This window comes from Gymnogyps californianus, chromosome 1 (assembly GCF_018139145.2).
Source record: "Gymnogyps californianus isolate 813 chromosome 1, ASM1813914v2, whole genome shotgun sequence".
In the NCBI taxonomy this organism is placed as follows: domain Eukaryota; kingdom Metazoa; phylum Chordata; class Aves; order Accipitriformes; family Cathartidae; genus Gymnogyps; species Gymnogyps californianus.
In genome coordinates this window covers 154,590,404-154,604,275 of record NC_059471.1, presented here as the reverse complement: position 1 = coordinate 154,604,275, position 13,872 = coordinate 154,590,404, and the positions used below count along the sequence as shown (strand labels likewise).

General features: G+C 42.7%; 1 protein-coding gene across 1 annotated transcript in view; it reads left to right on the top strand.

Moving 5' to 3' along the window:
• Positions 1-13,872, top strand: part of TMEM178B (transmembrane protein 178B) — a 223,372-nt gene that overhangs the window by 62,149 nt on the left and 147,351 nt on the right. Inside the window, exon 2 of the mRNA XM_050915058.1 lies at positions 285-398. Coding sequence (XP_050771015.1) covers positions 285-398 — 114 coding nt within the window. The remainder of the gene's footprint in view (positions 1-284; positions 399-13,872) is intronic.

Below are 13,872 nucleotides of genomic sequence, written 5' to 3'. Positions count from 1 at the left end.
AAAGAAGGGGTGATTTGCCACATATATATCTGATGGTGAAAGCAGACACTGGCAGCTACTGCGGGGCCTTTGGTGTATCATAAGTTTGTATGTGAGCTTACCCTACAGGTAGCTTCTGCCTGTCATGGGCCAAAGATAGCAGTGGTTGTCGCAGTGGACTGATGGTAGGGATTGCTTTGCTCCTAGCCTTTGCTTTTGGTTGTCAAGCCTGTCTGGTCTACAGCTGGGAGGACATGTTGCATTCATTTAACAGCACTTTCTCTTCTGCATTTTGCCCTTCCCAGGAGCAATTGAGCGGTGCACATACATCAAGTACCACTACTCTTCAGCGACCATTCCCAAGAACCTCACCTACAACATCACCAAGACAATCCGCCAGGATGAGTGGCATGCCTTGCGTAAGTGTTGCTGGCTTTCTTCTCTGTTCTTCTCACATGCAGACTAAGGGAGGCACTTGCTGATAAATGAGAACAGAGGCTTTGACTGACAACCTGCTCAGAGCCCTCTTCTCACATATAGTTTGTAGCAGACTGATCAATTTGTTCTTACGACCTACATCTCTGTTTCTGCTGCTGACTAGAAATTCTGCTGAGGCATGAGAAAGTGGCGATGGGGGAGAGGCATTTGTATGCAGAGATTAATATTGAGTTAAATACAAAAATGAATAACAAAATCAATGCCCTATTTTTTAATTCAGTAGAATGCTCTGTACGTGAGCGTATTCTCATGCAGTTCATGTTGCTGCTGAGTTTCCTGCTTCCAGGAGAATTCATTGCTGGCTTTTATTATAGAATATGTTCTGCTGCCAGCAGCTCCTGTGTGAGTGTGGCTTCACTCTCCTTTGAAGATCTAGAAAGAGAAATGCTGCACCCTTTAAGGCACAGGGAAGAAGCTTAGCCCTCAGTGATAATTGTAGCCGGTGGTCACCAACTTGTAAAATTTGCTGAAGCCACAACATCTGACAGGGACGGAATTGCCCTGGGATGTATTGGCTGGCCTTAAAGCTTTTCTCCTTCTCATCTTGGAGATGGAAAAGGGTTTTCACTGATAAAATGGAAGAGGTAGGATTTCACAAGGAAGGATGCCACTGCAACTTGCTCTTGTTAGTACATAATGATGGGGACTGATGAATGTCCTGAGCTCCTCTGTCTCAGTGGAAGCAGTCAACAGCTCCTTGAAGATGGCAGGGGTTGAGGGATGCTGATTCTGATTGAAAACCTTGAAAGGTGGTAGTGAGCAGCTACTGTCCAGACTGTGTCAGTTTGAGAAATGTGTAAGACCTCTGGTGTTCCCAGGGCTTTCAGTCTCTATTTCAGTCCTGTCTTATGTGGCTGTTGCTTTAGGAGGGTCCTTTTAAGCCCTGGAGAAGAGAAGGTGTGATGATATAGTTGATTTCCTGCATTGGTAAGGTCAGGCCTGGTTTGAGACTCATTGGTGCTTGTAGGCCCACCTGGTCAAATCTGGTAAAGCATTAACAAAGTTCTAGAGGGTCTTGCTAAACTCCTAATTTTTTTGGAAATGCATCTGTGTGGATAAATACATATTTTTATTGTGACATGACAAAGAAAAGGAATATTGAACTCATGCCTCTCAGAAGGTTGTAAGAGGCTGGTCTTGCAAAATACTGTGCTGTGCTCATTTGTCCCTGAAATCAGAAGATCAGACAGTTCAGTTCCCTTCAGGTTTTCTGCTACCATCTGTCATCTATGCTGGTGTCAGTTTTATGTTAACATTGCTTATCTATGGGCAAAAAGAAATGCACCCCCCACCCAAGACATCTTCTATTAGGGTTCATAGGGCAGTAGGAAGGGTCTTTGGTTTATGCTTTTGTTTGTTTATGTGTGATTTTGCCACTGCTGTGAGCAACAATTACTTTTCTGCAACCATCCACTGGGAATCTCACTATTTAATGTAGGAATTATTGTCTTCTTAAAGAAGTTCATCTTTATCTCAGCAATGGCTCAAGTAAAGGGTTATTCTGAAGCTGTGTTTGTATTTCCCACCCCCCACCCCTCCAACTTAAATATCATTACTAAGATACCTGTCCATGCAAGACACTTGGCGTGTGCATCCCTTGGTGGGATCAGCAAGTTCCTGAGCCTGGTGTGTTGGCAGCTGAGGGGAGCCTGCAGTAGTGCATTCGTCAGTCTCCAAAGTGGCAATCTAGACACACTGCTCACACATTTACATATCTGATTTGGTCCGAGGCACTTTCAGGGTGAGGCTGCTTGTTCCCTCCCTGGGGAGGGTACACTGAGTGTGTGGGTGTGCATGCATATTTCTGACCCAGATTTTCTTGCTAGTTCATGAGTCAGATAAGTGTAGGTAGATGTAGATAGAACTGAAGTTTGAATCTCCTTATCTAAAGACAGGGAAGGAGAGAAATACTTTGCTAAAGCGCTCTCTTCTCCAGAGCAGTTAGGTGCAATGGTGAGTGCTTGATATACAGGGTTAGCCACTGGAGGATCTGGAGGTCACTGCATTTAGGAATGAACTGAACCTATATGACTATTTCCTGTGTAGGAACAGTGACCTTGCTGTTTTTTTCTCTAAAACATCTCTTTTAAAAGAAAAGGGCAACACCGATCTTTTCAAATTGTGTTTTGGTTGGGGGGGATGTTCTCCCTTTGCAGTGGAGTAGACATAAAGTGGGGTAAGACTCTAAGTCCCTTCAGAAAGTCCCTGTAACTTTAGTCCCTGCCTTAGCAGCCGACCCGGTTCTGTACCTCTAGACTAGCTTCATCCAGGGCACAGCTACTTCAGCTCACCACTGCTCATCCTGAAGTAGAATAGTGTTTCCAAGTCAGCCTGGCCATTATTTTTCTCTGAACAACTTCCTATTCAGAATTTCCCTTTTGCTGAGTGTTGTGACAAACAGCAAAAGGAGCAGGGCCAGGCTCATTGTTCTTCCTGCTCTTGCCATGGGTAATTTCTCTGATCTGTAGCATGAGATGGAAAAAAAGTATGTTTCCTGGTGAAACACTGGGGCAAAATGGCATCCTGGAGAATTTCAGAGGAACTGGAAAGGTGAAACCAGAGTGTCTGGTCACTTTTCTACTAAAGAAAAATGCCTCTTCCAGGCTGAAGCCACTGCTGTCCTTTGCATATTTGTATTTTGGTAGTGGTTATTTTTCTTCCCTGGTGCGTAGGCAGCAAACCATGGCGCCCAAGAAGGAAATCTGTTGCTTTGCCTGTTTACTGGCTAGGGGATCAGAGGAGAGAGGGCTCCAGCCATGCCCAGCAGTGGGTGAGGGGCAATTAATTTGAGGCTGAGGACCCCATGGCACCAGTCAGCACAGAAAGCAGATATTCCTCTAGCTGTGCTGTCAGCTATGCTAGAAGAACCCAGGGGAGCAGCAGGACCTGGAGGGATGGTTGGAGCTGACTTTATCATTTTTTATTTTATCTTTTTTCATTCTGTTTGACACTTTCAAGATGGAACCTTTGCTCCAAATTGATTGCCTATGGCAGCATGAGCTGGGGAAATAGGACTTCACTTCCCTGCAATCACTTCCTCTCAACTATCTCTGGTTAAACAGGGACAGAGGGAAGGATGATTGTAGTATTGCCAGCTCTGGCCTGTCAGGAAATAAATGTTCATTTAATTAGACAAAATGAGTGTCTATATGAGCTGGGAGGGGAAGGGAGAAGGGAAGGAAAGCTGTGTCCAACAACTTTGAGCATGAGTAACTGTCTCTATGGAAGATGGCAATGTAATGATATGATTGAGTCACTATTAGGCATTTACCTTGTCACATTTTGGCCCCAGCCTTGTGCACAGAAACCTGATCCATAGTTCTGGCTTCTGAAAAATTCCAGCAGCATCATTGATGCTTTTAAAAATGGAAGTATATATTATCTGAATAAAAATCCAAGAAAATCTGAACAGTTCTATATTTATTCACATATTCAGTTCCATGTGTTTTATGCTGTTCTCGTAGGTTCACTTTCAGTATACTACAGATTTGTGTTCACAAAACATGGAGAAAGTGATCATGGCAGAAGTTTGAGCTGTAGAATATGGTACAGGCATTGGGAGGTGAGAGGCATTTTCAGGTGATGGAATAAGCACTTTAACTGGATGCTTGTACTTTAAGAAAGTTGACCATAAAAAGGAGGCTATGTTGATGCTGATTTTTTTTTCTCTTGTCCCAAACACTTCAGGAAACCATTATCTGGTATATAAAACCGTTCTTCTGGCAAAGAAGGTGAAAGCTGTGTTTGCTTTGAAAATGGTAGTACTACCAAGGCAATGAGGGAATGAGCTATATCCAGTTTGGCGTCTTCCAGGAACCAACAGTGCTGTTCCCCAAAGCCACTGTGAGCAGTAAGGCACTCAAAGCCCAGAGAGTATTTAGTCTACTGTCTTACTCCTTGGAGCAAAACAGACACCTGTTGGGTTGATGCTGTTTTAGACCATCAGAAGGACTGTAGGAAGGTCATTCCTGTTTGGTTGGGGTTTTTTTTGTTTGTTTGGTTTTTGCAAATAGGCTATAGATAACCCAGGCTTTAAATTGATCTTCTGCTGCAGTCTTTAAGAAACAACTGTTTTGTGAGAAAGAGTAACCACGGCATAGAAGATAAATGCAGAGAGGAATTTCAAAGTATGCTTAAGCTAGCTGTCTACATTTCATTGTCTTGCTGGGAGAGTTAGGATTAGAAACTTATTTTGAGGAAGCCAAATAGTGCAGAAAAGGGAGGAAGATGCAGATAAGAGGAGAGGGATTGTCTTCATACTTTCTTAGAGCCAGTCTAGCATGATGATGTTTTATTTTTGCCTCTAGCTTCTTTTGTTTAGACCTTATGCTTCCTCGTTCATTTTTACCTTAGAACATACTTGTATTTGGTGTGGGACTTCTTTGTGTATCCATTCCTTGAATGATTTCAACAAGAACAATGGTGTAGGTACTACAGGATTGTGGGTTAGCCTGCTGTGGGCTCAGACCTGCCTGGAGCCTCACAGGGCTGATGCTTGTGGATCATGCTGCAGTCTTCCTCACTGTGGTCTTGGCAAGGGAAGGGTAAAAGGGGACTTTTCCAGAGCTACCTTCTCTCCAAGGCAGGTGAAGAAGGTATTGTGGCTTTAAAGTGCTGCAAACAAGCAAGTTGCTGATGTGTGTTCCTGAAGAGTGAGGTTTCTTTTTCTCTTGGAGAACAAGTCAAACCACTGCCTCTTCCCTTTCTCCTGCCTTGGTAGCTGAAACGGAACAAATGCTGCATGGCGCTCAGAGCCTTTGTATGGCAGAGCTCCCAGTGGCTTGTGCTATATCACATGAAAGTCTCCACATCAGAAGAGAGATGAAAAATTCTTCCTTCTCTCAAAAAGCTTTTATTTTGCTGACTCACAGAGCCTATCATGCGAGGTAGATAGCTGGGTCTTTAAGTCTGTTATTTTTCCTTCCTCCCTGTATATCACAAACCTGAATTTGTGCTTTGAACACAGCCACAAAAGAGGGAATTTCGTTTGTCTGCTCTTCTCCACCTTGCCATTGCCACCTAGGCCTGTATTCCACAGCAGCTGTGTTGTGTGTCCAGGAACATGGAGAGTGCTGCATCTGGGCAGAAAGTGGCTGGAATTGCTATGGAAACTGATCTCTTCCTGCACAGCTTGGAAATTGTGTCACCAGACTGCTTTAGAGAGAACCAGTTCACAAATACATAGCTGACGCTTCCTGAGAAATGTTTAGAATTTCCTGGTTTTTTTGGAAATGCTCCTTGTCTGGCACTGTGGGGTCTCCTTTGCCTGTCTCCTACCTTCTCACTTCCACTGCGGGACCACAGGATATGGGCTCTGAATTTAGAGCATTGGCATGGGGAGCTGCATTGTCAAGAGAAGAGGAACCATAATGCCTTGTGTTAATTGGAATGATAACATTAGTCTGTGCTGTTGAAAACTGCAATAATCCTGTGTTTGTGGTGATCTGAAAGCCGTTTGCATAAAAAATGAATTGTAAAGTCAAAAGTAATAGCCCGGCACATTCTGAGAGGAGAAAGTATTGGAGGAAATGAAGGATTTCTACAGGATGTAGAGAGTGGTAATATTTTAATTCATATAGCATTTATGCTGAAAGCTGAATGGATTTTATCAGCCTTAATGGTCCCAACTTTGCAGGAGATTAAGGCTTCCTCATTTAGGCCTACAAAGCACTCAAATACCTCCTTATAACCAGTAAAACTACTGGGGGGCAGGGCTGGAAAAATCTCCTTTTGTGGTGGTCAGTTATGGTACTGATGGCAGTGGCAACAATTAGCACTCTGGAAAAGACTGTAATGTCTATACTTCTAATTTCTACAGGCTTCCCAAGCCTTCTCATTCCATGACACAAGATGTTGAGATTTGCACAGAAGCTCAGTTGATAGCTTGACAGTGCATTAGTAACACCAGTAGGCTCATGGGCTTGACCCTGTCTGCTTTTATAAGCAACAATAAATATTTCATTGTTGTATCTGTATTAAGTGCTGACCTGAGAGAATTTTTGCTTTTGTTTTTTTCCTGGGTACTACTGAAAGCAGCGTTTGAAATGAATAGGCAGCATCCCACTTTTCTTGCTCCTTTCTTCCACTCTCTCTCCCATACTCCCTTGGGTCTCCTTCCATTCTGATCTTCCTCTACAGGGAAATGCTGTTTCATTTTTAATTAGCTACCTTGACCCCCAGATGGAGGTACACCCTGAAGTATGACACCGTCCTGCTGGTCAGTGCCATTTGGCTGACAATATGATGTCATTCCTTAATGCATTGGTTATTAAAGCAGACGGGGCAGCCATCCTGGAGGTTAGTCAGGCGGCAGGTGCTCACATGCCTGGAGGTCTAGTGTTGTTGGATCTCCATCATATTCATTGTTCCCATAGCTAATGACCAGGTGGTAGTGACAGACCTTCTCATTTCCCCCTCTCTCTCTGCTGTAGAGTTTTCTTCATATCCTGCTATTTCAAGCTAAGATATAAAAATGGTTTTTTGGCATCAAAATCTAAGACCTATTTTGAAATCTGTAAGGGATTTTATTGCTTTCTGCTAGGCTTCTGCTTAGGATCTGCTAATATGGCTGTGACCTTAATACCTACACTAGTGAATAGCTTTCCCAACTGCATACTACTTTTTATTTCCCATAATACCTTTGCTTCCTAGAGGCAGAAGAGCAGGGAAGGAGTAAGGGAGGAGGTCAGTAGACCTCCCAGTCCTGAGTTGACAGGGGTGTCAGAGTAGAAAACATGGCCAAGATTTGGGAAGGGAGGAAATGAGGATGAGGAAAGGGGTGAAACTTTGCTGGTGGGCTGGGAGAGGTGAGACAAGGGATTACTGAACATTGAGACTAGGATAAGGGCCGGAGTGGTAGGCTGGAACAATTTGGAAGGGAAGGTACAAAAATGGCCAAGCTCTCTGTTGTTTGTGTGTGTTGGAGGGTGGCGGGGAATGAACAGGGAAAGATCCCCTCCCAAGCCCTGCTCAAAGTGCACAAGTCAGGAGTCTTACTGTATATCTACTGCTAACACACCTGTGAAACACTGGCAGAGGGGAGGTCTCATCCTGCTCGCTCAGCCAGCAGGTTCTTCCCCCAGCTCACGTAACAGGGGGCTCAGAGGTGAATCAGAAGAGTCTTATTCTGCTGATGAACCACACGCCACTCTTCTGAATCAGGAAGAAACCCCACACCAGAATTCCTGCTTTTGCAGTTTGTTGTTTGTTTTAAAGTTAAGAACTTAAAATCAGATGAGCATTTTTAAGGTTGCAAACACAAGCATGTAAAGTTAGGAGATGACACAGTTAAGGCTGCATACTTGGCCTTAATTTATTTCCTCTGAGTACACTCATTATCAAGTCTTTAATTACTGTAATCACATACAGTGTTTTCCACAGGACCCCTGCCTTGTTCCATACATTTGGGATATTCTGTTTCCGTTCAATGGTGTCTTCAATGTCTCGTTTCTTTTTCATTGCTTAATGTATGGTTGCTCGCCTTATTATTGCAGAATACACAACTCCTGATCTAAAGACAGTTAACCACTTCATGAGCTCTGTCACATTTCTAATTATTGTACTGAAGCATGGCATGTAAAGATAAATATATTAATATCTAATAACCTTTTGAGGTGGGCTATAATTTCCATTTTAGGCCTGGCAATCAAAGTTAACTGGTTTGGGTTTTTTGGGGTGTCCAGTTGGAGATGATGAAGATGTGGGTTTTACAGTACTTAGCATTAAATAGCCTTTTCTATGTTCAGAGCACAGCTCCCACTGACTTTCAGAGCAGCTATAAATGCTCCACACTCTGTCAATCAGACTTCAAATGGTCATCCAGCTCACACTGGGTCAGAGTAAATGAGGAAAACAGGGCTAGGGACCACCTCTAAAGAGATTTCTTAGACTAACTAACTGACTTATCATCACCAAGGACTTCTGGGGTAAATGTAGAGGAAAGTGCTTATGTGAGAGGGAGGAGGAGCTGTATGTCAGCTGACTGATCTCAGCTCCCACTGCTCTTTGCTAGAGGGGTTGCAGGTGTTCTCACCTTTCACACTGACCCTTTCAAAGGGTCACATTCTTGTATTTCCTGACTTTGGCATGCTTGACTCGGCAGCCTTCATAATATTTTGATATTTTTTATTTGCTTTTGTTTTTTGTTATATTTGTAAGTGCAGGCACTTGGATTCACCTTGGCTTAGGTTATGTTGTCTCCCACTATTATATTGGAAAAAAGAAGACATGTTGTTATCTTCATCATTGAAAAGTCTTAGGATATTTACGGAGCTGTTCTGAGTGCAGGAAAATTGAGAGCAAACCCCCTCCAGCCTTACTGGTGATTTTTTGCAAAGGAGTATTAAAGACATTTTGCCTGTTGCAGTGTGGAGATGTTGACAGGTAAAACATACCATCGCTAATCATTTCCAGTCATTCAGCCAGTCAAAATATAGCTTTATTAATATGCATAGAGAGCTCTCTGTTTCCCTTCTTTCCCTCTTGAGAGACACAGAGGGGGAGAGATGGGCGTTTTTCTATATCTCTTGGCTAATCAAGAATGATGCCTTGTGCATTCTTAGGGTGAAAACACAGGAAAGAACAAACAGGATGATCTAATGGGTCTCTTCCATCTGACTTCTATAATTTTTGATTTATATACCAATTTAATGCCTGGTTTATGATGATTTATATCCCAGTTTATTTATACCCCAGTCTGATGCCCCACCCCACACTGTTAGCAAGACGAAAGCCAGCCAGTTAAATATTTCAAGGTGATTACAGGCCACATGCCACACACAGAGTTAATAATGAGAAGTAAGTGCTTTCTTGCTTCAGTGCAAGAAGACTTAAGTGGAACATTTTGGAAATGAGATTATTGTGATTTGTTCAGAAAGCCATGCACCATCCACAAGGGAACATCACAGCAGCCAGCATGAGATAGATGCCAACAGACTTTGGATCAAACAACCTGGCTTTGACCCTGACAGAAGCTGCAGGCTGAAACACGTAGGTGATTTTTACGTGTTGATAGCTACTAGGCAGTGGTTGCCATTTTAATTACTGTTTTGCAGTGATGCTCTTTGTACATGGAATTACAGAATAAACCTGATCCTCATGTACAACCACGACATCCTCCTACTTGCTACTTTGAAAACGTCTAAAATGTGTGAATATTAATGTCAGAAAACTATAATGCAGCTTTACATCTTCAGATTCTTATATCGTTAAAACTGGGCCATGATGATTTTGGCCACGTTGTCAGAGCTGAATGTAGTTCTGGCCCAGGAAGACTGGATGAAGCTGAAGGATTTGTCTTAGGACCCATCCCAAGACTCCTTAATTGGCTGGGTGAATCACAGTTTAGCTGTTCAATTATTCCCTGCCCACCTCCAGGAACTGATTGCACAGTTGGTGAGGGAATAGGAAATCAGGAATATAAATCAACTGCAGGTATCTCCTGTGGGACTTCAGAGTTCAGTCTCACAAATCTCATCTGGCTGCTCTGGATGTAGGTTATATTTAATAGAGCTTGAGCCTGCGTGTCCCTCTGCATCACTGGAATTATGACAGCTAATTTGAGTCTATCTGCTGCTAGTGTGTGCGATTGATCAATATCTCTTTCATAAATACAAACTCTCATCTCTGCCTCCATCAGCTTCGTCTTTTCTGGCTTGCCCTTTGCATCCCTGTTTCTTTTGGTCCGCTCCCCCCCCACCCCCAGCTTGATTCTCACCTAGATATTCTGAGAGAAGGAAATCAATGGAAGAATATAACTTACTGACCTAAGAGGGGCTTCTTTGCCATACACAACTAAGGCTGTAAATAATTCAGAAGGGTCCCTGTCTTTTCTTTCCTCCCATAAGATTGGGTTGATTAAAATTTTATGGGAGGGGACATGGAGGTGGCTGAATTACTGGTTTTATCTGATACAATCTTTAGCAATGCATTAGCTTGGTACTGGCTGCTCTTCACTCATCATAGGCACATACTAAATCAGTCTTCCTTGTAGAATCCATTCTGCAGCATGTTATAATCACGTATTTGAGCATGATGTAATGCCATTCCTTATAACTCACTCTCATGCCTGATTGTGTTGCTGTGGGAAGAAAAGTATTAAACTGCCAAGGCAAGGCTTAATCTTTTTTTCCAGTATTGGGAGGAAGTCAGTAGTGGCATGAATCCACATACACAAAGATCCTAATCAGAAGGGAGCAATAGGCTGGGGCCTAAAAGTTTGGTTCTGCTTGTATTTATACCAGAATAATGATTCTACTGAAACAAGAATAGATATTCTGAGATAAAAATAATGTGAAATCAGCATCTGGGTGCAAAATACTTAATAGACTTCAGAAAAAGAAAAGTGCTCCTTGAGATTTTAGACTTTTTGATATTTCAGTGGAAATGAACAGATTCCACAATTACACTTTTTTGTAAATGCTGCTGCTGACAGTGTGTAGTACACCTACCATCCCAGCATCTTGAAACACTTGGGCAATGGTTTTCACTCAGTATCCTTCTGACTTACACAGGATGCCGAAGGAGGAATACAACCCAAGTACACCCATTTCACATACAGAAAAAGAGTTACAGAGAAGTTAATTGACCTGCTAAATGTCATGCAGAGAGTGAGTGGGAGAGCCAGAAACAGAACTCAGGTCTTTGGACTCCCACTGCCGTAAGTGCTAGACAATGCTGCCTCCTATAGTGCCAGAGATTATGCAGCATATCTCCTAGAAAAGAGCACTGCAAAACCCTATAGCAAGGATAATAGTTTTTCTAAATCTATTAAAAAAAAAAAATATTTTTTTTTCAACTGAAAGCTTACTGGCCAAAACCAGAATCCATTACATACATTAGTGGTGATTTTCTCTTAGAAATAATGGCAAAAGAACCTTCAAAGACTGGTAGTGAATTGAGGTATACAAAGCGGGGATTCCTCAGCACCTGCTGAAAACCAGGTCCTCGGAGATATCTGAGGGTGAGTAACTTGAATCGATAATCATTTCAAAAATTATCTCCATTAGAATATGCTTAGGTGCTGTGGATTTTCTGCCACATATGAATTGGACTCTAAACCAGTGTCCTCACTGATTGTCATGACAACTGATACGCACAGCAAAAATAATATACTGGTAGTCAGAGTTTTACCTGCAAGTAAAACCAGTGAGAATAACATACTGGTACTCAGTTTTATGTGCAAGTAATCTTAACTGTCATGTTATTTGAAAAGCAATCCAATGAGTACATTTTGAGAAATAATAATTATGAGTCCTATTACCGAGCCATAAAATAATCTGGAAGAAGAAATGCACACTGAATGGAAAACTGTGCGCAAATAATTTCAAAACGGCCTTCCTCATATGGCCTGGGGAGAACCTGTCCTGTATGGCAAATCCTCCTTGGCCAGCAGAGTGGCCACAGCCAGCTCTGCACCTCATCCCAAAATAGCATGGGTGAGGAACTGATTAATTGACAGGTATAGTCCTGCACCATGATTACTAGCTGTGAACCATCCGCTGCCAGGGTATATTAGAGCTATCTGTGATTTATTCCAACATAAACCTAGGTTGAACTGGTCTTCAGCTTGTTTCAGGAGTATCTTCATCCCTCATGGAACTCGGCATATCAGGACCTACATGTTGACTATTTCTGATGTATTTTATTGCTCTTTAGGTCTTTGAATGAAAGCAGGATTTTTATTCAGTAAATAAGCCTTGGCTCTGACACTTAACCCTTCTCTGGAGCACTAGCCCTCTGTACTGACTTCAGTTGATGAAGTGGAAAAGTCTATGGTGACGTCACTTCCAGAGAGGACCAGATTTTTCATGTGGAAGGAGTTGAGAATTTTTTTTAAGAAGCAGACAATTCATGCAAAAGCCTTTTGTAACAAGGAACAGGGCAGAGAAATGCGAAAACTTCTTGATATGGCAATAGGATTAGCTTTTCAGAGTAGTCCTCCCGAAGTTTTCAAGGAGGAATCAGTGGTTCTCTGAAGACCTGAATTGACAACTCTGATAGGTGAAGCTTTTTGATGGACCAAGGGTAGCACAGGCAGGAGCACTTTGAAAATCTGTGTGATGCATAGATAGATTAGATCATTTGATGTATCTCTTTGGCTGCTAATTCATAGGATTCTCTGATTAATGGTTCTGGCCTTGGCTTTCCAACGGGAAGGCATCCCCTACGCAAGTAAGAGAGCAGAGTTCCAGAGGCAAACGAATCCCCATTTTATGGCAGTCAGATGATACCAAGTGCAATTTAAGGATATTCTTTTTTTATCACTATTGAGGGAGACTCAGTACTTTACTAGCCAGAAAAGAGGCCATTTGTCATCAGCTGATTGGGTTCATGATGAGTGTTTTGCTGTCCTTTTCTCACAGAGGAGAAGAATTGATCTGTCACTGTACAAAAGTAATGCTTAGAGAAGGCATAGTAGATACTGTTGTAGGGGCTAAGACCTTGTAGTAAGGTCTAGGAGGCCCCTAAACCTGGTGGTGTAGTCCCCAGAAGAGATGCATTAGCTGAAAGGGTTCCACCTGAGTGAGGGACCAGGGAGAGATAATCCCCAGGCAGCGATGGCCTGTAAGAATTGCAAACTTGGCTATGAAGTTGGCAGAAGGACCTTCAGTCACAGAGGATATAGGTAGGATGCTGACGTGGCTCCAGGTTATCTGCAGAGAGGTCTGACCCACACACCAATCTCATCTTGGTGGGGTTGGCGGGAACTAGTTTGGGGCAGAAAGCCACCTGCTTTGACAGCTGCCTTCATTTTGGTGTTGATAGAAAGGGAAAGACATCTGGTGGGTGGCTATTTAGTGGCATGGTTGGCAGCTGGAGGAACATTGCTGCTTTCCAAGTCTTTTATTCCTGTATTGTAGGCATGAGTAGAGAAAACACTCCCAGGTGTAGGAGCAGGACTCTTACAGCCTTGGAGAGTGGTGAGTGAAGAGAGGAACTCTTTGTATGACTACGACACTTTTTTTTTTCTTCTGAGGATGCAATTGGATGAGCTTTTAGTGGTGCCTTTAAGAATATGAATAAGGAAGCCAAGGTGAGGTGTGTAAACACCTGGGGAGAAGCTAAAAGAGAAAACAGAGAATAATGGAAAAGCTGCTGGGGGAAATAAAAATGCAATGCCTAGATACTCTTCTGTGTATAGAGAAAACCTCTCTCCTCTGTTTATTATGCATCGATGTGGATGCATTAGATTCATGTGAAAATCAAAAAAATTCCTGATGTCGCTGGCACCGCTGAGACAATAACCAGAAGCTGTTGCCTCTGTCGCTTTCCTTTTGCAGCAAAGTCTGATAGTGAATGAGACTGGCATGAGTTTGCCATCACTCACTCATTACTTTTTGAAATTTACTTCTCAGTCTGTGTGTGTCAAGCTCTTGGCACAACCCTGATAAGCAA